The 23,854-nt window shown below is 40.4% G+C and overlaps 1 protein-coding gene across 3 annotated transcripts in view; it reads left to right on the top strand.

Annotated features, from left to right (window-relative positions):
• LOC140716570 (mitogen-activated protein kinase-binding protein 1-like) overlaps positions 1 to 23,394 on the top strand; it is a 137,595-nt gene extending 114,201 nt beyond the window's left edge. For 2 of the 3 annotated variants that reach the window (XM_073029408.1, XM_073029410.1), the window contains exons 25-31: positions 4,963 to 5,130; positions 5,225 to 5,345; positions 6,556 to 6,610; positions 12,134 to 12,407; positions 12,552 to 13,436; positions 15,590 to 15,675; positions 21,707 to 23,394. In XM_073029408.1, coding sequence (XP_072885509.1) covers positions 4,963 to 5,130; positions 5,225 to 5,345; positions 6,556 to 6,610; positions 12,134 to 12,407; positions 12,552 to 13,436; positions 15,590 to 15,675; positions 21,707 to 21,949 — 1,832 coding nt within the window. In that variant the 3' untranslated portion in view covers positions 21,950 to 23,394. The remainder of the gene's footprint in view (positions 1 to 4,962; positions 5,131 to 5,224; positions 5,346 to 6,555; positions 6,611 to 12,133; positions 12,408 to 12,551; positions 13,437 to 15,589; positions 15,676 to 21,706) is intronic. The other variant, XM_073029409.1, reaches the window with a different exon arrangement.
• Positions 23,395 to 23,854: the final 460 nt, after the last annotated feature.

Genomic DNA, 23,854 nt, shown 5'->3' with positions numbered 1-23,854 from the left:
TTGCCTGCAGTATTGGATTTATTTACAAAGTGAAAATTTGTGTACATACAGTATGTTATGAGACAATCCAGGGACAAGGAGTGGAGGCCCAGAGGCAGTTGGTCTTGTTTGGGGTGTGAGTGAGTGAGTAGGAGGGATGGAAAAGGGACTTGCTTTGTTCGGGTGTTGCTACCGCTGCTTGTGTTGTTTTATGGAATATTGTGAGCATGCTGTGGTGGTACGGAATGTGTGCCGATGCTTGCAGGTTGCCCCCAGCACATCCCTGGGTGTGCTAGTTGTTAACATAAATGTACACGTAATAAATACATCTGGTCTGGGTGTGTTCTTGAAAATGTATTGTGGATTTGCTGTTACAAAAAACGTTGGTTTGCTTAAATCCACTCACAAGGTAGTGCCTTCTACCTTGGAGTCATTTCAACTTGGATTTTCAGGGTTTTGCTTTGGTGCACTGACCCTTCAGGTAGATATATATATATATATATATAAAAGCAATGTGGTCTTTCTGAGAAAATATGTGTAATGAAGAAACTTTAGCTGAAAATTAATTAAAGTTGAGGAGTTTAAAGATTATTTTTCTGCAAATCAGAAAAGCAGGAGGAATATTGTTAGTCACCAACTGTTAAGAAAGTAGAAGAAAAAAGTAGAATTCTGAAAGTACCCTAGAGACATAGAGAATTCAATTTTATTATTTAAGACAGATATCGTAAAGTGTGGAGGGTGACCTGAAATATGTCTAAAAACAAATAAAATGGCACTAGAACATAGTGATTTAAAAAGAAGACAAGTGTAATAAAACAGGAAAATATACAGATGGAAATCCTAACTGAGATTCAGAAGCAATCTTTGGCAGACATGGATTGGTATAGGCTGTTGTCAAGCAAAGAGGTGTGTGGAAGGCTTTCAGAAGGAAAACTATAATAGTGTAGAATCTGCATATTCCATTTAGAATAAAAGGTAAAGCTAACAGTTTAGGGAAGAATATCAAAGTATGCTGAGGCCCAGGTAAGGGGAGCAGGTGCATATCAGGTTTAGGCAGTTAAGGATCAAATGAGATGGTTGATGAGTATGAGAAATGCTAGAAAACACGTAAGAGAGAAATCAGGAGAGCTGGAAAGAGACAGGATGCTGCTCTGGCAGACAAACCCGAGGGTTTCTTTTGGTATAATAAGAGCAAAAGGAGAACCAGACAAAACTGATCCACTTGAAGATCCAGGTGATCATCTATGCATTAAGCAGAAAGATATGGAAGAGTAACACACACAAAATGCTGGAGGAACTCAGCAGGCCAGGCAGCATCTGTGGAACAGAGTACAGTTGACGTTTCGGGCTGAGACAACTTGGAGATAAAAAGATGAAGAGTCAGAGTAGGAAGGTTGTGGGGGGGGGGGTGAGGCGAGGGAAGGATGATAGGTGAAACTAGGAGGGGGAGGGGTGAAATTAAAGAACAGGAAAGTTGGTGAAAGATATGCAGGCCTGGAGAAGGGGGAATCTGATAGGAGAGGACAGAAGGCCATGGAAGAAAGAAAAGAGGGAGGAGCACCAGAGGGAGGTGATGGGCAGGTAAGGAGATATGGTGAGAGAGGGAAATGGGAATGGTAAAGGAGGTGTGGGGGGCGGGTGGGGTGCATTGCTGGATGTTTGAGAAATCTATGTTCATGTCAACATAGAAACTACCCAGACAGAATATAAGGTTTTGCTCTTCCAACTTGAGCGTGGCCTCATTGTGACATAGAGGAGGCCATGGACTGGCGTGTCAGAATGGGAAGTGACATTAAAATGGGTGTCTTCTGGAAGATCCTTCTTTTTCTGGCTGGCAGAGCGCATGTGCAGATTTTCCCTTGTTTGAGATATGAAGATTTTTTTTTTTGGCATTTGTATTTATACAGGAGACAGATATAGAATTTGGGCAAAAGAGTAATGAGGTCATGGACCATAAACAGATTACAGAAGAGGTGGTGCTAGCTGTCTTTAGGTGAATTGGGGTGGATAAATCCCCAGAGCTTGGTAAGCTGTCCCCACAGACCTTGTGGGAAGCTAGTGTAAAAATTGAAGGGGCTTGAGCAGAGGTATTGGAATGTCCTTAGCTATGGGTGAGGTATTGGAGGATAACTAATGTTGTTCCATTGTTTGAGAAAGGCTCTGGAATAAACTAGGAAATTGTAGGCCAGGGAGCCTTTCATCAGTTGTGAATAAATATAGGATACATCCATTAATAGGAGAGTAGATTCTGAGGGCATAGCCTCAGAATAAAACAAATGAGCAATTTCTGCAGCCAGAGGGCCGTGAATCTATGGAATTTGTTGTCATTCAAGGCCAAGTCATTGTATCTTATTAAAGCAGAGATTGATTGGTTGGTAGGTTCTTGATTGGTTAAGGGAGTGGGAGTTGAAGGTTATGGGCAAGTGGGAGAATGGTGTTGTAAAAAATGTGCCATGAATTTAGTACATTTAACAGGCTATATAGCCTAATTCTGCCACTAATATCTTATGATCTTATAGTTTGTAGTCTAAATTATTGAAAGGTAATCTGAGGGATGGGGTATTTAAGTATCTAGATAGACAGCCTGATTAGGGATAGTCAATATGGTTTTGTGCGTGATAGGTCATACTTAACCAATCTTGGATAGTTTCCTTAGGCATTTACCAAGAAGGTTGATGACAGAAAGGTGGTGGATGTTGTCTACATGAATGTTAGTGAGACCTTTAAGACCCATATGGGAGGCTAGTTAGGTTGTTTGGCATTCAACATGAAGTAGCAAATTTGCAGATGACACCAAGATTGGGGAGAGGTGCATTTTACAGAAAGGAAGGCTAACAAGGCCTGGAGTGTGATTTTGGAAAATGAGTTGAAAAATGGCAGATGGAATTTAATGTAGACAAGGGTGAGGTATTGCATTTTGGGAGGACAAGCAGGGTAGGGCTCACACAGTGATTGGTAGAGCACTGAGGTGTGTGGCAGAACAAAGGAATCTAGGAATACAGATCCATAATTCCTTGAAAGTGGTGTCACACTACTGTATTTATCAATGTAGAGCAGAAAGAATTTGTAAATCTGGCAGGAACAAGGGATGTTGGGAATGGCAGTGGTGGAGCACTGAGGGAGCAGTGTAGAGCATGGGGGCGGGGAGGGCTGACACAAGTGCAGACACACCCATTCCTCAGACTTCAGGCAAGGTCATTTGATTCCAAACTATTAGTTTTTTGATCATTACATAATGTCTCTAGTGTTTCCTGCTCTCTCCCGTCTCCCTTCTCCTTTTCCCAAATATGATTTCTGTCTTGCTGCTGTCTTACTCCAAATAGACCCCCATGTCAGAATCGCTTTTATCGTCACTTACACGTGTTATAAATTTGGTTTTTTTTTTTGCAGTAGTAGTACAGTGCGATACATAAAATTACTGCTATAGTACCCAAGACTTTTGCACAGTACTGTAGTTAGGGTTGTAAAGAGACCTTTTAACATATTGGCCTTCAAAAAGCGTTAGGACTTTGAGAACAGGATTTGAAATTCTACGTTGAAGTTGCAGAAGATGTTGATGATGCCTAGAGTATTGTTTATAGCTCTGGTCACCTACCTACTTTGGCTTGAAAGAGTATAGAGAAAATGTACAGGATGATCTGGGACTTGAAGTCCTGAATCATAGGCAAAGGTTAAATAGGTGGGTCTTTATTTCCTGGAGTGCAGGAGAATAATGGGAGATCTTGGAGTTACACGAAATTGAGGGGTATAGATAGTGAATTAGGGGTATAGGTGGTGAATGCTTATAGGCTTTTTCCCTCTCAAATTGGGTGAGCCTATAACTAGAAATGATGGATTTACGGTGGAAAGAGAAATATTTGAGGATTTTGAGGAGAAGCTTCTTCACGTAGGGTGGTGCAAGTGAAGAATGAGCTGCCAGAAGAAATGGTAGAATGTGAGTTCAGCTGTAATATTTAAGAGAAGTATGGATAGGTACGCAGATGGGAAGGAGTTAGAGGGATATGGTTTGGGTGCAGGTAGACAGGACTCGACTGAAGATCGGGTTGGCATGGACTAGATGGCCAGAATGCTGGAAGTACTTAACATTGGGCAGTATCTATAGACTGGATCACTGGGGCTGAGAAATAGGTTGCAAGATTTACTGATTGACGGGGCCGGGAAATGGGTTGAGTGAGTGACTAATTGCTGGTGCAGGGAAATTGGTCGTATTAGTGACCTATCGCCAGGGCTTGGAAATTGGTTATATGACTGACTGACCACCTGGGCTGAGAAATTGCTTGCATGAAGCCAGGAAGATTAAATTACTGAAGGATTAATGGAGCCAGGAACCAAAAAGTCTTTAACTAGCAAAAGAGTTGCACTGATTTAGTAACTATACAAAATTAGCTTCAAAATTATTTCTTGTTTGATTTTGAAATAGTTAGCTGCGAGACATGCTCTATTGTTTCTTCCAGAACATAGAACATACAACTTAGTACATTGCAGGAACAGGCCATTTGGCCCACAGTGTAGAGCCGAACCAGCTAAATAACAAATCAAAATTACCCAAACACTGATCCCTTCCTACCTACACCATGTCCATATCCCTCCCTATCTACACCATGTCCATATCCCTCCCTATCTACACCATGTCCATATCCCTCCCTATCTACACCATGTCCATATCCCTCCCTATCTACACCATGTCCATATCCCTCCATCTTCCTTCCATCCATGCGCCTATCTCTTAGAAGCCTCTAATGGATTTGCTTCTACCACCATACCAGACCACGCGTTCTAGGCATCCACAACTCTCTAAGTAAAATTCTTATCACTCACATTCCCCCTTGAACCTACTTCCTCTCCCCTTCTGGCTTTTTTGATTGAGCAAATGTAGCAGAGGTCTTGGTTCATTGAAGCAAATGATTGAAACTGGTTCAATGGGTGAATTACAAAAAAAAATCTAGAAAGAAAGTGAATACTAACTATATTGTCACACCCTAGATTCTGACTCTGTTGGCCAGCTCAGTTCCGATGGTCATTCTTCAGGATTAGAAGAGGAGGATGAACAGTGCAGCACAGTACCTCAGGAGTTACATGCAGCAAAAACACCAGACCAAGAAAAATTCCTCAAACACAACTTTGAAGCTCTAGCTAATGAATTTTCTAATGGTAATAATGTGGAGAAAATGTGTTTTTTCTTTACCTATCTTTTCCAAACTAGTGATCACATGCACGTGAATAAAATAGGTTTGTTAATTTACAGAGAAATTTGACAATTCATTGAAAGATCTCCAGCAAAATGCAGAAAATGAGAACAACTTCTTCCTGAATCCACGCTTGAGTATTTCTGCTCGATTTCTGTCCCGCTGCCAGAAAAGTAGTAGGTTAGTATTAAACAGTCGTGAAGGTTGAGTGTAGTATTCTAGTTTTGCAAACTGTCATATTTTTTGATTATGCTTTAGCATTCTTTCAGTATTAAGGCTAATCTGGAGCTTTTCAAGTGATTAATATTACTGTATTGGAGAATGATTGAGAACTGTGCTCCTCTCAACTAAATCCCTCATCGAAAGCTTGTCTGTTGTCTAAAACTATCCACATATATCAAGTTTCTTCCATGTACACCTCGGAGGATCAAAATTAATCAGTTTAATTGCAAAACTTCACTCGTAAACATTGACTGCTTTGCTATAGGCATCTAATATGGTACATCATATTTTGACATAGATTATACAGAAAAGACGGGTACAAGTTATTTTCAGGAACTTGCCCTTAAGGAAACTTTTCCCACAACATTCTTCAACATTTGTCACAAATGAACACTCCCTCATATTTGGCTTGCGTATTCATCACCCTACTGACCAGAAAATGTGAAGTAGCTTCCACTACAGTAAATACCACTTGTATATTATCACTAGAGTAGAGAATGAGGGTTATAAAGGACCTTTATTTTGGCAGTGTCTGGCATTACCTTGCTCCTTGTTGATGGGAAGTGCAGATCCTATATTCTGTCTCTTCTGTTGGAGATGGTAAAAGCTGCTGTCTCCTTTGTTTTGTTTGGCTTCACAGCTTTTGTTCAGTCTAATGACTTATATATTTCATTAGGCTTGTTGCCATCCACTGAGCAGGTGATGTCAGTCCTTGGCAATGGTCTTCATTCATTGTGCTGGTCAGGACTCTGCTCTGAGCCCCACCGTTGCATTGCTTGGCACAAACAGTGCTTTCAGAGAATCTCAACACCACCAGCTTGTGGGCGATTCATTGTCGGAAGGGCAGCAGTAGAAAATTGAAGGTTTGTGCAGGTTCCCAATATAGCAGCAGCATGCAGGCCAAGCAGATGTCTTCAAATTGGAGGGCCAAGCTTGCTATAACAAGTAGGTACTCTGGTGGGCAGTGTTAAGTGAGTATCTATGCAAGGAGTAATATCTTTTCAGGGGTTCCCAACCTTTTTGAAGGTAAAAAATCTTTGGTTACAGATTAATTTGATATTTTTAAGATGCATTTCATTCAGATGGTTTAAAAATATGCACTGTGTAATATCAACTACATGAAGTGCCATGTGTATGAAAATATTGTGACTTCTGTTTTACCCTGCAGGATCACAGCAGCTTTCCCCCACAACTTCCAACAGCAGAGCAAATATTTGCAAGATGTAAGTTAACTAAGTTTGGCATAGTTATATTTTAAAACCTTTCTCAAATGAGATTAAATAATTTGTGAGCTACTTCACCAATACACACAATGCTAGAGGAACTCAGCTGTTACTTGGTGTTTCCCCCTTAAGTTTTCAGTGGAGGTTGGGAGTATAATTATTATTAAGTTTATGTGTAATTTGGGTAAGTTTGTGATTCAAAGCTGCCGGTTGGATAAATTTATTTCTTGATGAGGAAACAAACCTGATGGGTGCAAGTTGGAGAGGATTATATTACTAATGCTTATGGACCAATTCTCCCAACCTTTCAATTGTACTTTGCTTCAGAACTATAGCTTATGGAAATCCATCTGACAATTTGCATTGAAGAGTTTCAGCAAATATTGTCACTTTTGTAAGCCCGACAGACTGCCCGATAAACTTAGGTGCTTTCCTGGATTAACTCGGCCTTTTTCCTTGGAGCGACAGAGGATGAAAGGTGACTTGATAGAGGTGTACAAGATGATGAGAGGCATTGACCGTGTGGATAGTCAGAGGCTTTTTCCCAGGGCTGAATTGACTAGCATGAGAGGGCACAGTTTTAAGGTGCTTGGAAGTAGGTACAGAGGAGATGTCAGGGGTAAGTTTTTAACGCAGAGAGTGGTGTGTGCGACGGTGGTGGAGGCTCTTTTAAGAGATTCCTGGACAGGTATATGGAGCTCAGAAAAATAGAGGGCTATGGGTAGCTGTAGGTAATTTCTCAGGTAAGGACATGTTCAGCACAGCTTTGTGGGCTGAAGGGCGTATTGTGATGTAGGTTTTCTATGTTTCTGAGAGCAATAAATCCTGCAAATCACTTGAAGTTAATGGATTAATCATGTTTTAAAGTATGTGTTTCTGGAAATATAATTAGTGAATTGAATGTTCTGTGTAATTGTCCCCTAGAAAATTTGTTAGAGAAGCTCCCTGATTTTAATTCAAATTGGTTTGCATGGTAAGTTTTGTTCAAAGGCAGATTTTTTTTTTGTTTTACAGGAATGGCCAATTTCTCCCAAATATAGAAACTTATTAGATTAGTTTTTCTTTATTCTTTGATAAGTAATTATGCCACCCAAGGGTGAGGAATGTTGCACTTCAACTCAATCCTGATATTTACTTTTACTTTTTTGGTCTTGGAAGTTGCTTGCATGGCCAAAATGTACAGTGTAGTGTTCTCGCTCGGGTGTAACGGAACCCGAACTAAACGCCGAGATAAACCGCCGTTAATGAAAACAGGGTCGCAGTAAGATTAACCATTTACTGTTCACTCTTCCACATTAACGTATGGTGAAAACTGTTGATAAAACAATACAAGATTGGTACAGTATTTGTTTCCTTCTAGATATCACATTTGCATCGTGAATACTTGCAAAGGTAAAACTACAACAACTACATTACATTAAAGTGCAGCATACAGTCAGAATCTACTTATGCCGTTGACTGCTTTAAATACACTTCAACGCGACTATCCGCAACTCTTTAACTAACGAAAACATAAACCTTGTCGACCGTCGTTACTTTTAACAGAATCAGCATTAACATTTTAATTCAACATATCGATTATCTATGACTTACAGCGTTGCTCCACTGTGATTTCTAATGCGTAGAAGACAACCTTTCTTGCGCTGGACTGGCACATGTGTGTGCCCCCACCTTTCCGTCTTTCCCAAACCGGTATTTTCCCACAAGACGCGGCGAAACCGGATGTGACGACATCGCATGCCGCGATATATTACAGACAACGAATTTACTTAAATAATCCTAACTTTAACTAAAAAATGCTAACACACGAATTACTAAGCGAAAATATTATAAACTAAATAACTGCCATAAAGGCAGCATATACAGTACTAGCCATTTGGAAATTACCTGAGTTGGCAGTGCTGTTAAGATAGGGAGTTACAGGATCATGACCTATTGATGATAAAAGAATAGCAGAGTATTTACATATCAGGATGATGTGTGACTTGGAACAGCATATGCAAGTAGTGTTATCCATCTGTATTAGCAGCCCTAGTTTTTCTTGGTGGTAAGAGTCATGAGTTACCAAAGTATGGGCATGCATTTCACCAAAGTTCAAAGTAAATTTATTATCGAAGTACTTATCAGAATCAGGTTTAATATTACCTACCTATGTCGTGAAATTTATTAACTTGCAACAGCAGTACAATACAATACATGATAGATAAAGAAAACAATTACAGTAAATGTGTATAGTTAAATAAATAGTGCAAAAAATAGGAAATTTTAAAAAAAGTAGTGAGGTAGTATTCATGGGTTCATTATCCATTCAGAAATCAGATGGCAGAAGGGAAGAAGCTGTTACTGAATCATTGAGTGTGTGTCTGTTCCTCCTTCTTGATGGGAGAAATGAGAATAAGGCATGACCTGGATGATGCTGCTTTCCTGCGACAGCACTCCATGTAGATGTGTTCAGTTTTGGGGAGGGCTTTACATGTGATGGGCTGGGCCGTATCCACTACATTTTGCAGGATTTTCCATTCAAGGATTCAAGGGCATTGGTGTTTCCATACCAGCCTGTGATGCAGCCAGTCAATATACTCAAGGGTCTATTGGATGGCTTTCAGAGGCTTTTCCTAATCCAAGGATGTATCATTTCTCTCATGTTAGAATAACATAATCATCAGATCTTTTGTGCTGCTACCTTTACTATGCTGCAATGAGTTATATTTGAGTTATATTGGAAATATTATTAAGATAATATTTGTTTATCATTTGCTAGAAGGCTACCAAAACTAAACTACCCCAAACACACTTCAGTCTCTCCACTATATTTCTTCTTCTTCCTAAGCCCATTGTGTTTACTGGGACATAGGCCCAGCTTTCCTTCGTCCTCTGTCCTGGGCCAGTCTTTTGTCTTGTCCCTAGGTGCAGGCCATCTTTGAAGATCCTTCCTCTCCCAGGAATGAGGTTTTTGAAGTTTCTGATGGCATTTCAGGAACTTTTTTTTTAATGGGGTGGTGTTGCCAGCTCCATACCCTATGCCCCTCCTTTCACGGCAGGGCTTGGGACCGTCCGTGGTGGAGTTGTGCTATATTTGTAACAATAAATTCTCATTTGCTTTCACTGGTGTTCCGTCAAGAATAATTAAACATAATTTCTATTAAACCATATTTTGAGTAGTTGTTAACAATTGGAAGATCATTGAAGACTCACTGGATTCGAATTGTATCTAAATTCTTGGATTCATCACTGGACCCAAGTGAAGCCAATTCATCTTTAGAAATGAATTGCTTATTGCTTTTAGAAAAGTAAGAAATCTTGAACAATCAAATCCAAATCATTAATTAGACTTCCCACCAGATATTTTAAAAGATATATTAGAAAAGATTCAGTGTCTTTTTTAACAGTTTAGAAGTGCATACGAATGCAATTATTGAAACTTTACCCAGGACTGCATTGTAACTGCATGCTCCTTTCTCTTTAGAAATTCGTTTGCATTGAACAACATATAATGGTAATAAGAGTTTCTATCAGTATCTGATGAGAAGTTGCTGTTGAAAACCCTTCTCTGATCAGATATTACTGTGCATTTCTAAATCTTTAATTTTGCATTTCTGCAATCAAACCTGTTTCTCCACCTTTTTTTCAGGATAAAATATAAGTTATAGGAGTAGAATTGGGCCATTTGGCACATTACGTCTGTTCCGCCAGATCCATTTCCCCCTCAGCCCCAAATTCCTGCCTCCTCCCAGTAACCCTTCATGCCCTGACTTTTCAAATATGTCAAACTCTGCCTTGATTGTACCCAGTGACTTGACCTTCACAGCTGCCTGTGACAACAATTCCACAGACAGATTCCTCATTTTCTGCCTAAAGATATTCCTTCTCATCTCCATTATAAATGCACGTCCCTCTCTTCTGAGGCTGTATCCCCTGGTCTTAAACACTCTCACCATATCCGCTTTTTCGAGGCCTTTTAACATTCAGTAGGTTTCAATGAGATTTCCTTTATTATTCGGAGTTCCAGTGAGTACAGGCCCAGAGCCATCAAATGTTCTCCATATGACAAGCTTTTCAATCCCGTAATTATTTTTGTAATCCATCTTTTAACCCCTTCCAATGTCAGCACATCCTTTCTTGAATAAGGGGCCCAAAACTGCACACAATATTCCAAATGAGTTCTCATCAGTGCTTTATGAAGTCTCAACATTACATCCTTGCTTTTATATTCTAGTCCTCTTGAAAATAATACTAACATTGAGTTTACCTTCCTCACCACATACTCAATCTGCAAATTAACTTTTAGGGAAACCTGCATAAGGACACCCAAGTCCCTTTGCACCTCAGATTGATGAATTTTATCTTCATTTAGAAAATGTCTATGCTTTTATTTCTTCTACCAAAGTGCATTATCGTACACTTCCTGATACTGTATTCCATCTGCCACTTCTTTGCCCAGTCTTCTAATCTAAGTCCTTCAGTAGCCTCTCTACTTTCACAACACTACCTGTCCTTCAGCCTATCTTTGTATTGTCAGCAAACCTGGCCACAAAGCCAATAATTCCTTCATTGAAATCATTGACATGTAACGTAAAAAGAAGTGGGCCCAGCACAGACCCTTGTGGAACACCACTAGTCACCGGCAGCCAACCAGAAAAGGCTCCCTTTATTCCTACTCTTTGCATCCTGCCAATCAACCAATGCCAGTATCGATTCTAGTGTCTTTCCTGTAATACCATGGGCCTGTAGCTTGTTAAGCAACCTCATTTATGGCACCTGTCAAAGCCTTTTGAAAATCGAAGTACACAATATCACCCGATTTTCCTTTGTCTATCCTGCTTGTTATTTCTTCAAAGAATTCCAACGGATTTGTCAGGCAAGATTTTCCCTCGGGGAAACTCTACTGATCATGGCTTGTTTTATCATGTGCCTCCAAGTACCCTGAAACCAATCCTGCAGCTCCGGTTCCTCAGCATGTTCTGAGGAGCTGCAGCTGGTGCAGATATGTTTACACAGGAGACTGAAGGTCTCACAGAATTCCCACACTTGCCGCACAGAACAGCCCCTAGAGTAGTTCTTATTGCAGGTACTGTGCCCTAACAGGCGAGGAATGTAGAGTAAAGAAGAAGAAACCTCCCCTTTACTTACCTTGCGCAAGCCTGATGAGCCAAAGCCATACCAGCACTTTCCCCACTCATAATAACAGCTCCACTTGCCCCGTCTTATTTTTTATGCCCTTTCTAATGAATCCCTTCACTGATGGGGCACAGTCCAACTCCAAAAACTGCCACAAAGCACTGCCATTTTTAATCTTCAGCCACAGATCTAAGTGAAATTGCTGCTCCTTCTCATGCTCCTGCTCAATGATTGGCTGCAGTCTAATAATATGTTAATAGCACTTAGCACACCACTTAATGTTGAGATTGGGGGGAAAACGGTAGCTGTAGGTAATGGAAAGCATTTCCTCTGTACCCAATTTATTAATAATGAGATTGAATGGAAGCTGTATTTGGAAAAAAATATTAATGATTTTCTCACTAGGCATCTCTCAAGTCTACACAGTTAAATCCTGAAGAGGAAAGTTCGCAAGCTAATGGGTCACAGTTTCAGTCATCCTTCAGTGGGATAGAAATTCATGAAGTTGTAAAGGGAAATGGAGTTGAGAAAGTGACAAGTGGAAATGAACAGAAAGCACGGTTGATGTTTACAAGTGCTGGCATTCCTTCTGTATTGCCTGGGGTGAAAGAACAAAGAAAGAATGAAGGCAGTCAAATGGGCAGAAGATCAGCCTCTGTCAAGGACCTGGTACAAATGGGTAAGATTTCACCTGGGTTGACTTACTTTCAATTGGACATGTCTCTACAGATCATTGTTTCCAATAGTAAAATTGTCAGTTCATACTTTTTGCTTTTAAGGCAAGTACACTATATTAAATATTTCTTATTTTGCTTTCAATCAGAAGGTGATAATTCGTTGTCATCTTCATTCATGTCAGCTTCTCAATCGAGCAATAATGATATGCAAGTGAATGAGGAGACAGCAGTGAGACCGTCACTTACTGGCAAAATGACATTTGCTGATTCAGTTACATCAAAAAACAAATCGGGCAGAGCCAGGTCATACATGGATCCAACCGCCAGCTTCAGAGCCAAGATATCTCGTAGTGCATCATTGGGGGAGAACCTGAATCTGAAAACCTTAGGACAATCGGTGAGTTTACCCAATTCCAAAGCATCATCTACTGCAGACTTAACAGAGGCAGTGACGGGATCCATTCCAAGTGAAGTCTGTTCAGCTGAAGATTCTAAAGAAAAGATGTTGCCAAATCAATCTTCACAAATTTATGGGAACCATCAAGCCCGAGCCAATTTAACCCTGAATCTTTCTAAAATTCATTCAGATAGACTGTTGATGCCTCCTCCATTAGTTAATAGTGTTGCAATTTCAAAGGTTAAACAAAAGCTACGAGCTGGTCAAGATTCCACACGGCTATCATCCTCTGCAGTTACATGCATGCAACCAACGTGTTTAGTGAAAAAGGATATAGCTATCTGTGACCACGAGGAAAATGGACACAATCCAAATGTGAATTCAGTGGAAGTCGTAAAGAGAGAGAGAGAACATTCAGAGAAGTGGAACACTTCAGAAGATGTAGTAGAGCACACTTTAGATGAATATCCATCTTTGGACTCGTTCACCACTGTACCACAGCAAAACTATGTCAGTTCCAATGAGGATAGAATGAGTAGTAATTTCATGACTGTCTCAGAAGGAAACAGTTTCATGATCCCCAAGTCACCTGAGGAAAGCCAGGAAGTTGAAGAGCAGCCTACCAGTAAAGCAGGTATAATTTTTAGTGCTTATTTGCATAACTTCCAGAATATTTTCCTAAAGATTGTTATTTTTAGAGAAAATTGTGCTTACTCTTTACTAATTTCATTATATTTAATATCCTCTCCAAAGTTGTGTTAGCCTGCTATGTCGTATGCTTGAACTTTAATGCTTTTTGTCCAGCAGCTAACAGGAACTTCCGCTACCTGTGTAGTTAAAATGTTCATGTGTAAAACATTAATAAATATTTAAATTAAGGCTGTTTCCCCATACTTTAGCTGTGGCAGTATAATGGTTAGATTAATGAATGTTTCTAGACATTTGAGTTGCAGAGTCCAGATACAACAGTTAAAATTGCACTTAAGGGTAGCTGGGAAATTCAAATTTTTATTTTATTTGTCTAAGTAAAATGCTTGTCTCAACAATGTTGGTCATAAAACTATCACAATGTTACAGAAGGAAATCTGTCTTAAACATGATTTCTAATCACCAATGTGGCTTCTGAAGCGGTTCATCAAGCCATGTGGTTCAGGGGACAGTTAAAGATTGATAATTAATGCTGGTCCTCACAGTAATATACTGAAAATTAATCCAAAAAAAACACAGAAACATAGAAAACCTGCAGTGCAATACAGGCCCTTCAGTTCACAATGCTGTGCCAAACATGTACTTAACTTTAGAAATTACCTAGGGTTATCCATAGCCCTCTTTTTTTCTAAGCTCCATGTACCTACCTAGACCCTACTGTATCTGCCTCCACCACTGTTACTGGCAACCCATTCCATGTGATTTCCTAACATCTCCTCTGTACCTACTTCCAAGTACCTTAAAACTGTGCCCTCTTGTGTTAGCAGTTTCAGCCCTGGGAAAAAGCCTCTGACTATCCAGACGATCAATGCCTCTCATCATCTTGTACACCTCTATCAGGTCACCTCTCATCCTCTGTTGCTCCAAGGAGAAAAGGCCGAGTTCACTCAACCTATTCTCGTAAGGCATGCTTCCCAATCCAGGCAACATCCTTGTAAATCTCCTCTGCACCCTTTCTATAGTTTCCACATCCTTCCTGTAGTGAGGCGACCAGAACTGAGCGCAGTACTCCATGTGGGGTCTGACCAGGTCTTACAGCTTTTAATCATCCCAGTATTTAGATAAATGAATGTTCAGGCACTTCAACCTTATTGATGCAATGAGTTTTCAGATTCTTGTATTCCTGAAAGACTTGAGGAAAGTGTTAATAATTGTAAAGTTCTTGTTGCAATGCTTTCAAGTTGAAATCCTTGCTATTGTTTTGACAAATGGAAATTAACCTTGGCTAATAAAAGCATAAGATTCACTGCCAGGAATAAGCACTGACTTTAATTAAACTCGATATTTGCAATCCCAAGAGGGACAACTTACAGAGCCAGAGGGTCATTGGTAATTTCAATAAGCATGTATAATCATACATGCCTATCTCAACAGAGGGTCATTGACTGCACAGTGTCACAGCCAGTAGAATTGCTACTTCACAGCTCTCGTGACCTGCATTCATCCTGGCTTAGGATACTGCTTCTGTGAAGTTTGCAGATTCACTCTGTCACCAAAGAAATGAGTTGGCAGGTAAATGGGCTGCTGTAAATTACTGTCAGTGTGTGGGTGAGTGGTAGAAGATAAAGGGAATTATTGGGAAGATGATTAAGATGGTGTAAATTTAGAGTGCTCTATGACCCTCTGACCCTCTATCATCCTGAATAATGTTTGCATGAATATAGTATTAATAGTAAGACTCTTGGCAGTGTGGAGGTTCAGAGGAATCTTGGGGTCTGAGTCCATAGGACACACAAAGCTGCTGCACAGGTTGATTCTATGGTTTAGAAGGCATATGATGCAATGGCCTTCATCAACCATGGGATTAAGTTTAAGAGCCAAGAGGTAATGTTACAGCTGAATAGGATTCTGGTCAGACTCCACTTGGAGTACTGTGCTCAGTTCTGGTTGCCTCACTACCGGAAGGATGTGGAAACTATAGAAATTGTCTCTTGCTGCTGCATGACCCAAGTGTTCACAGCATGTTTGGCTTTGCACTATCTGCTGTTTTCTTTTGATCTAGTAAATTACTTAACATAATGCACTGCATCACTGTTAGGAATTTATTTTTCTAAATTTGCTGTTAATTTTTTGTTGCAGATTTTGCAGTTAGTATTCAGAATTGTGAATACGTTGTAACAGAACTTCAGAACACTTTGGAGAAGGCTTTGCACCTGTATAGCAAGGTTTGTGGATGAGCTTTTATAACATTATAATTCATCACTTATTTGCCGTAAATGGGAATTCTATTTGCATCATATTTGTAGGATATACTTTAGTTGTCCTTTAGAAGGATTGGTCTGCTAGTGCATGAGCTTCTCTAAATATATTTATTCCATAATGTCAACCAAGGCGTGATGAACAAGGTGATAAACTTAAAATGCATCTCAAAGAAGCCCACTGGAAATGTAACAGTTGAGCATTGATCAGAAGCTGTGAACAATATAACATGGAGATGTACTTGGTGCTTTACAAGGTCTTGGAGTCATAGAGAACTTCACCACAGAAACAGGCCCTTTGGTCCATTTAGTCAGATCCATTTAAACTGCCTAGTTTTACCTCTACTATCCATGAACCTTTCTAAACCTCTTAAATGTAGAAATCGAGCTTGCATGCACCACTTGTACTGGCAGCTCATTCCACACACTCAAGACTCTCTGAGTGAAGAGATGTCCCCTCATATTCCCCTTAAACTTACCTTTCATCTTTAACCCATGACTTCTGGTTGTAATCCCACACAACCTTAGTGAAAAAAGCCTGCTTGCATTTACTCTGTTTATACCCCTCAAAATTTTGTATACCTCTATCAAATCTCCCCTTAATCTTCTATGTTCTATAATCTTCTTATCTTCTATAATCTTCCTGGGATGTCCGGACTGTCTTACGCAGAGAGGTTAGAGAGACTGGGCTTGTACACGCTGGAATTAAGGAGATTGAGAGGGGATCTGATTGCAACATATAAGATTATTAAGGGATTGGACAAGATAGAAACAGGAAATATGTTCCAGATGCTGGGAGAGTCCAGTACCAGAGGGCATGGTTTGAGAATAAGGGGTAGGTCATTTGGGACAGAGTTAAGGAAAAACTTCTTCTCCCAAAGAGTTGTGGGGGTCTGGAATGCACTGCCTCGGAAGGCAGTGGAGGCCAATTTTCTGGATGCTTTCAAGAAGGAGCTAGATAGGTATCTTATGGATAGGGGAATCAAGGGATATGGGGACAAGGCAGGAACCGGGTATTGATAGTAGATGATCAGCCATGATCTCAGAATGGTGGTGCAGGCTCGAAGGGCCGAATGGTCTACTTCTGCACCTACTGTCTATTGTTTTTAGGGTATAAAGTTATAACCTATCCAATGTTTCGTAATATCAATGGTCCTCCAATTCTGACAACTTCCTTGTAAATTTTCACTGTACTCTTTTGATCATATTTACATCTTTCTTGTAAACAGGTGAGAAAAACTGCACATACTACTCCAAGTTAGGCCTCACCAACATATTATACAATTTCAACATAGCATCCCAATTCCTGTATTGATTTATGAAGGCCAGTGTGCCAAAAGCTTTTTTTACGACCCTATCTATCTGTGATATCACTTTCAATGAATTATGGACCTGTACTCCCAGACCCCTTTCTTCTACCGCACTCCTCAATACCCTACCACTCACTGAGTAAGACCTACCTTGGTTGATCCTTCCAAAGTGCGACAGCTCACACTTGTCTGCATTAAATTCCATCTGCCTTTTTTTCAGCAGGTCCCAATCTCACTGCAAGCTTTGATAGTCTTCCTATCTGTCCATTATACCTCCAGTCATGTTGTCCTCCGCAAAGCTGCTGAACCAGTTAACCACATTATCATTCAGATTGTTGATATTGTTACGTTCCCCAGTAACCGGGTGACTTACCAGCAAAGATAGATAGGCCCGCTGAAGCCTGGTGCTACTATTTCCAAACGTTTTTATTTATAAAGGGGCACAAACGTATGGTTACTACAAAACATTCAGATCATATACATCGTCAAAACTCAATCTAAAGCACAGGTGTAGTAATAATCAATCAAAAATGAGCTCTATCGTTGTCTAGGGGATACTGAGTCCAATTGGGTATAAGAGTCACTCAAAGTCTGCAGGCTTCCCCGTTTCAGGAACCGCTGACATTTCACGTGTTGGATAGAGAGAGAAGGAACTTGCCCGTCGTCTTTGCGAAGCAAATCCCTGTTGTTAGTTAAAACGGTTTGTCCTTTGGTTCCAGCCACAGACTCCCGATCCGGAATCTAACGCACGTGGCTTCCTTCAAAATGGCTTCCCGCTCCGGTGGGAAGCACTATCGTGTCTTCTTCGTGTGTCTCCTTGGTGCGTCTGAGGCCCCGCCTTGGCAGCCCACTTTTTATCTGGACTGGCAGGATTGTCGATGTCCATCAGGGTCGGGGGGCGAAGCAATCTTTCCCCCATCACGCATCTCACCTTGCCCTGAGGGTCTGCACGTAGGCCAGTTCCTTATTCCACAAAGGTGTCTCCCAAGACAATGGCTATGTCCAAGGCTTTTGTCTTGTTGAGCGACCAGCCCACATTCCAAACCGTAAGGCTCTCTCTCTCTCTTGTGATTCTCACAAAGGAGGGGGCTGAGGTCATAACAATATAGATGACAAACAACAAGGGACCTTGCCCCACTCCCTGTGGTACTCCAGTCAGAGAGGCAACCATCTACTACCATTCTTTGGCTTCTCCCACAAAACCAAAGTCTAATCCAATTTACTACCTCACCCTGAATGAAAGTGACAGAACCTTCTTGACCAACCCTCCATGTGGGACCTTCTCAAATGCCTTGCTAAAATCCATGTGGACAACATCCACTGCCTTCCCTTCATCAGTTTTCCTGGTAACATCCTTGAAATTCTGTAAGATTGGTTAGACCTGATCTACTATCAGGTCTGACTATCCCTAATCAGCCCCTGTCTATCCAAATACTCGTATATCCGGTCTCTTCGTATACCTTCCAATAACTTTCCCACTACCCATGTCAGGGTCACTGGCTTATAATTTCCTGGTTTATTCTTTGAGCCTTTCTTAAACACCAGAACAATGTGGCTATCCTCCAATCCTATGGTATGTATCCTGTCACTCAGGATGATTTAAATATCCATCTAGGACCCCTGCTGTTTTTGCACTTGCCTCCCACAGGGTCTGAGGGAGTACCTTGTCAGGCCCTGGGAATTTGTCCACCCTGATTTTCCTCAAAACAGCAAGCACCTCTTCCTCTAATTTGTATATGGTTCACATCTTTGCTGCTGCTTTGCCTCATTTAACCAGTGATTAGATAAGTATGTAACCTACATATTTTCTAAATTCCAGTATGTAGATAAGCCTACAAGAGGAGAGGCTGTAATTGATTTGGTATTGGGAAATGAACCTGTTTGGGTGTCAGATCTCTCAGTGGGAGAGCATTTTGGAGATAGTGATCATAATTCTATCTCCTTTACAATAGCATTGGAGAGAGATAGGAACAGACAAATTAGAAAAGCGTTTAATTGGAGTAAGGGGAATTATGAGGCTATCAGGCAGGAAATTGTAGGCTTAAATTGGAAACATGTTCTCAGGGAAATGTATGGAAAAAAATGTGGCAAATATTCAGGGGATATTTGTGTAGATCTCTGCATAGGTACGTTCCAAGGAGACACGGAAGTTATGGTAGGGTACAGGAATTGGCTGTAATAAATCTAGTCAAGAAGAAAAGAAAAGCTTACAAAAGGTTCAGAGAGCTAGGTAATGTTAGAGATCTAGAAGATTATAAGGCTACTAGGAAGGAGCTTAAGAAAGAAATTAGGAGAGCCAGAAGGGGCCATGAGAAGGCCTTGGCAGGCAGAATTAAGGAAAACCCCACAGCATTCTACAAGTATGTGAAGAGCAAGAGGATAAGGGGTGAAAGAATAGGACCTATAAAATGTGACAGTGGGAAAGTGTGCATGGAACCGGAGGAAATAGCAGAGATACTTAATGAATACTTTAGTATTCGCTATGGAAAAGGATCTTAGTGATTGTAGTGATGACCTGCAGCAGACTGAAAAGCTTGAGCATGTAGATGTTAAGAAAGAGGATATGCTGGAGCTTTTGGAAAGTATCAAGTTGGCTAAGTTGCCGGGACCAGACGAAATGTACCCCAGGCTGCTGAGCCTCTGGTGATGATCTTTGCATCATCAATGGGGACCGGAGAGGTTCCCAAGGATTGGAGGGTTGTGGATGTTGTTCCTTTATTCAAGAAAGGGAGTAGAGATAGCCAGGATATTATAGACCAGTGAGTCTTACCTCAGTGGTTGGTAAGTTAGAACCATAGAACATTACAGCACAGAAACAGGCCTTTTGGCCCTTCTTGGCTATGCCGAACCATTTTTCTGCCTAGTCCCACTGACCTGCACCTGGACCATATCCCTCCATACCCCTCTCATCCATGTTCCTGTCCAAGTTGATGGAGAAGGTCCTGAGAGGCAGGATTTAAGAACATTGGAGAGGTATAATATGATTAGGAGTAGTCAGCATGGTTCTGTAAAGGGCAGGTCGTGCTTTACAAGCCTGATTGAATTTTTTGAGGATGTGACATTGATCACATCTTCAACACATTGATGAAGGAAGAGCAGTAGATGTAGATGTATGGACAGGAAAGGAATGGAGGGTTATGGGCTGAGTGATGTGAGAGAAAGTGTTCAGCACGGACCAGAAGGGCCGAGATGGCCTGTTTCCATGCTGTAATTGTTATATGGTTATATGGTAGTGTATATGAATTTCAGCAAGGCATTTGATAAGATGCCCCATGCAAGGCTTATTGAGAAAGTAAGGAGGCATGGGATCCCAGGGGGTATTGCTTTGTGGATCCAGAACTGGCTTGCCCACAGAAGGCAAAGAGTGGTTGTAGACGGGTCATATGCTGCATGGAGGTCGGTCACCAGTGGATTACCTCAGGGATCTGTTTTGGGACCCTTACTCTTTGTGATCTTTATAAATGACCTGGATGAGGAAGTGGAAGGAATGGTTAGTAAGTTTGCTGATGACACGAAGGTTGGAGGTGTTGTGGATAGTGTGGAGGGCTGTCAGACTTTACAGCAGGACATTGGTTGGATGCAAAACTGGGCTGAGAAGTGGCAGATGGAGTTCAACCCAGATAAGTGTGAGGTGGTTCATTTTGGTAGGTCAAATATGATGGGAGAATATAGTATTAATGGTAAGACTCTTGGCAGTGTGGAGGATCAGAGGGCTCTTGGGGTCCGAGTCCATAGGACACTCAAAGCAACTGCACAGGTTGACTCTGGTTAAGAAGGCATATGGTGTATTGGCCTTCATCAATCGTGGAATTGAACTTAGGAGGCAAGAGGTAATGTTGCAGCTATATAGGGCCCTGATCAGACCCCACTTGAAGTACTGTGCTCAGTTCTGGTCGCCTCACTACAGGAAGCCATAGAAAGGGTGCAGAGGAGATTTACAAGGATGTTGCCTGGATTGGGGAGCATGCCTTATGAGAATAGGTTGAGTGAACTCAGCTTTTACTCCTTGGAGGGGAGGAGGATGAGTGGTGACCTGATAGAGGTGTATAAGATGATGAGAGGCATTGATCATGTGGATAGTCAGGAACTTTTTCCCAGGGCTGAAATGGTTGCCACAAGAGGACACAGGTTTCAGGTGCTGGGGAGTAGGTACAGAGGAGATGTTAGGGGTAAGTTTTTTTTTTTACTCAGAGTGATGAGTGTATGGAATGGGCTGCCAGCAATGGTGGTAGAGGCGGATGTAGGGTCTTTTAAGAGGCTTTTAGATAGGTACAGGGAGCTTAGTAAAATAGAGGGCTATGGGTAAGCCTAGTAATTTCTACGGTAGGGATGTGTTCTGCAGAACTTTGTGGGCCTGTATTGTGCTGTAGGTTTTCTGTGTTTCTATGATTGTTTAGTTGTGGGTTCACCACTGTTAGTCTCACTGTCACCAAATAACTGTGGTCTAGTATGCAACTGGTATTCCACTATTATTTTAAATTAAATTTGTCAACTGTTTCTTGCTGCTTACTGCTGGTACATAATGCATGATTGTTGTTTGAAAACCAAGTGTAGATGAGCTTTTTTTCTCAGCCTATGTGAGGCATCTAACTCATGTAAGATAACTGGCTATTGGTAACAGCTGTTGCCTAAGAAACTGAGAGGGAAATGTATGTTTTTAAAGATATTGTCCCAATCCAATCTTACAGGTGACATCCAGTGAAGCTGCACCGGAAGTGAAGTCCCAGATGATAACTATCTTGTGTAATGCATTTTCCTCTGCGAGGAATCATTTGAATTCTGTGGCATGTTTGCCAGCTTCAGATGCTGTAATGGGCGTGTCACTTTCCCCTTCAGAATGTCTGGAGAATGGCAAGACGGGAGCTCTGCTTGAGCATTATTCAGAACTGTTGATAAAAATGATAGAACAGAAACTACATTTACCGAAATAAGACTCCCCTGAAACCACAGAAGGAAGTTAAGTGCCTGGGTTCTTGGTGTCTTTACAGGACTTTAATAAAAGGACCATAATTCCTCAACAACTCACTTTGTAGTTGTACTTTTAAGCTGAAAAGTATTTCCAGATTTTCTTGTGCTATTAAGAATCAACTGCTAATTCTAATCCTTCAGTGACACAAGTTTGTGTATAAAATTGACAAGCAGAAAATGTTTTTTAAGCAATTCATGATTCTGCCTCCTTCCCCACAATCCTTGCCATTTTACACTCAAAAGATTAAAACTTGCACTTGCCTTTGGAAAACAATGCTTCCAAAAATGACTTAGTAGCTTTATTTTTAAAAGTTCTAAATGAGAAAGCTATTTATTATTTTCAGGTGTTTTTATTTTGGAAAATTTGCATCTTTCATAGAAATCTATAACACAGTATTCATTTGGGAAGCAATCACAAATCTGCCGAATAGTTGTATCAGAAAGATGGGACTCGCTTTATCATTGGTCAGAGCTGGGGGCGGGGAGCGTGGGAGGGAATCTCAAACTACAAGAAATGTCTATAATTCACAACATTTTTATAAATAGCGTGAATTATAGGAGTAACTTAAATTGAATAAAAGAGTGAATATAGATGACCAGATAATTAGATCCCCATCTTCACATTCCTATTCTGTTCCTATATCATCTGTTTGCAATAGCAGCATTTTGATACATTAACATTAATCTGCATGGAGGCCATCTGATTATTCAAGGCTTTGTGCATTTAAAAGTTCTCGTGAAGAGGGATTTTTAAAAAGTTTTCTTTGATTTCCTAGCCCAAGGAATTGTAGCTGTTTCTTCCATTGTTGTTTCTTTACAAAAAATAAATATTTTCATGCAGGTATTTTTAAAGCAGGTTTGAAATTTTAAAAGAGACTAAATATGTGAAAACCATTAAAAATTGTGGAATAATTCCCCAGGCCAAAACCCCTTCTGGGGCAAAAAGTACTGTTTGTCTTAATCAGGATATCTGATGGGCTTTTGTCTTAAAACTGTATGTTTTTTTTTAAAAAAAATGTATGATCCATATGGATACTTATTTTTGTGTGCTGTACATACTTGTATGAAGTTAGAATTTTATAATGCAATAATGTATTACAATAAGCATGCCTTGTTTTAAAGTTGCATTATTTTTAGTTTTTTTTTGTATGTATGTCTGTGTGGATTTTGTTCTTGAATCTCTTACCTTAAATAAACAATGTGAGCATTTGAAGGTGAAATCAAGAATTTTAATTTACATGTGATATTGTGAATGTCAAAGTTTCTGCTGTTCATGAATATATGAAATAAGAGTGGATGAGTTCAGCCCTTTGCGCAGAGTATGTTCATGGTTGTAAAATCCTGTCACAATTCTTTTTAAATGATGTTTCCTAAATACCTCTATAAAGAAAATTAAATCCTGTAAAGACTTCTCAGCTTCAATTAAGCTCTTTCACACTTCTAAACTACAAAAGGTGAAAGGTAAATAAGCAATTCAATCCTAATTATTCAAGACAAAATTCCCCTTTACACATCAAATCTTACTAAGTTCTGCAATTATGGAAGCTGATAAGAGCAGGCAGATTAGCAGGGGTTCAGAAAGGGAAAATCATATTTTACTAATATGCTGGAGTTCTATGAGGCAACTAACATTTATGATAGCAATAGAGTCATTTACTTGGACTTTTAGGTAGGCTTTTGACAAGGTACCCCAAAAGAGGTCAATAATCAAATCACGGGAGGAAGGGATTGGGGGTAAGGTGTGCAAATGAGTGCAGAATTGGCTCAAAAACAGAAAATGAGTTACAGTGAGAGGATCATTTCACACCTAGAAGATGTTAAAGGTGGGGTTCCACAGGGGTCAGTTTTGGGACTGCTGCTGTTTCTAA

Source organism: Hemitrygon akajei, chromosome 25 (genome assembly GCF_048418815.1).
Source record: "Hemitrygon akajei chromosome 25, sHemAka1.3, whole genome shotgun sequence".
Taxonomy (NCBI): Eukaryota; Metazoa; Chordata; class Chondrichthyes; order Myliobatiformes; family Dasyatidae; genus Hemitrygon; species Hemitrygon akajei.
This window is presented reverse-complemented; position numbering and strand designations above follow the sequence as displayed.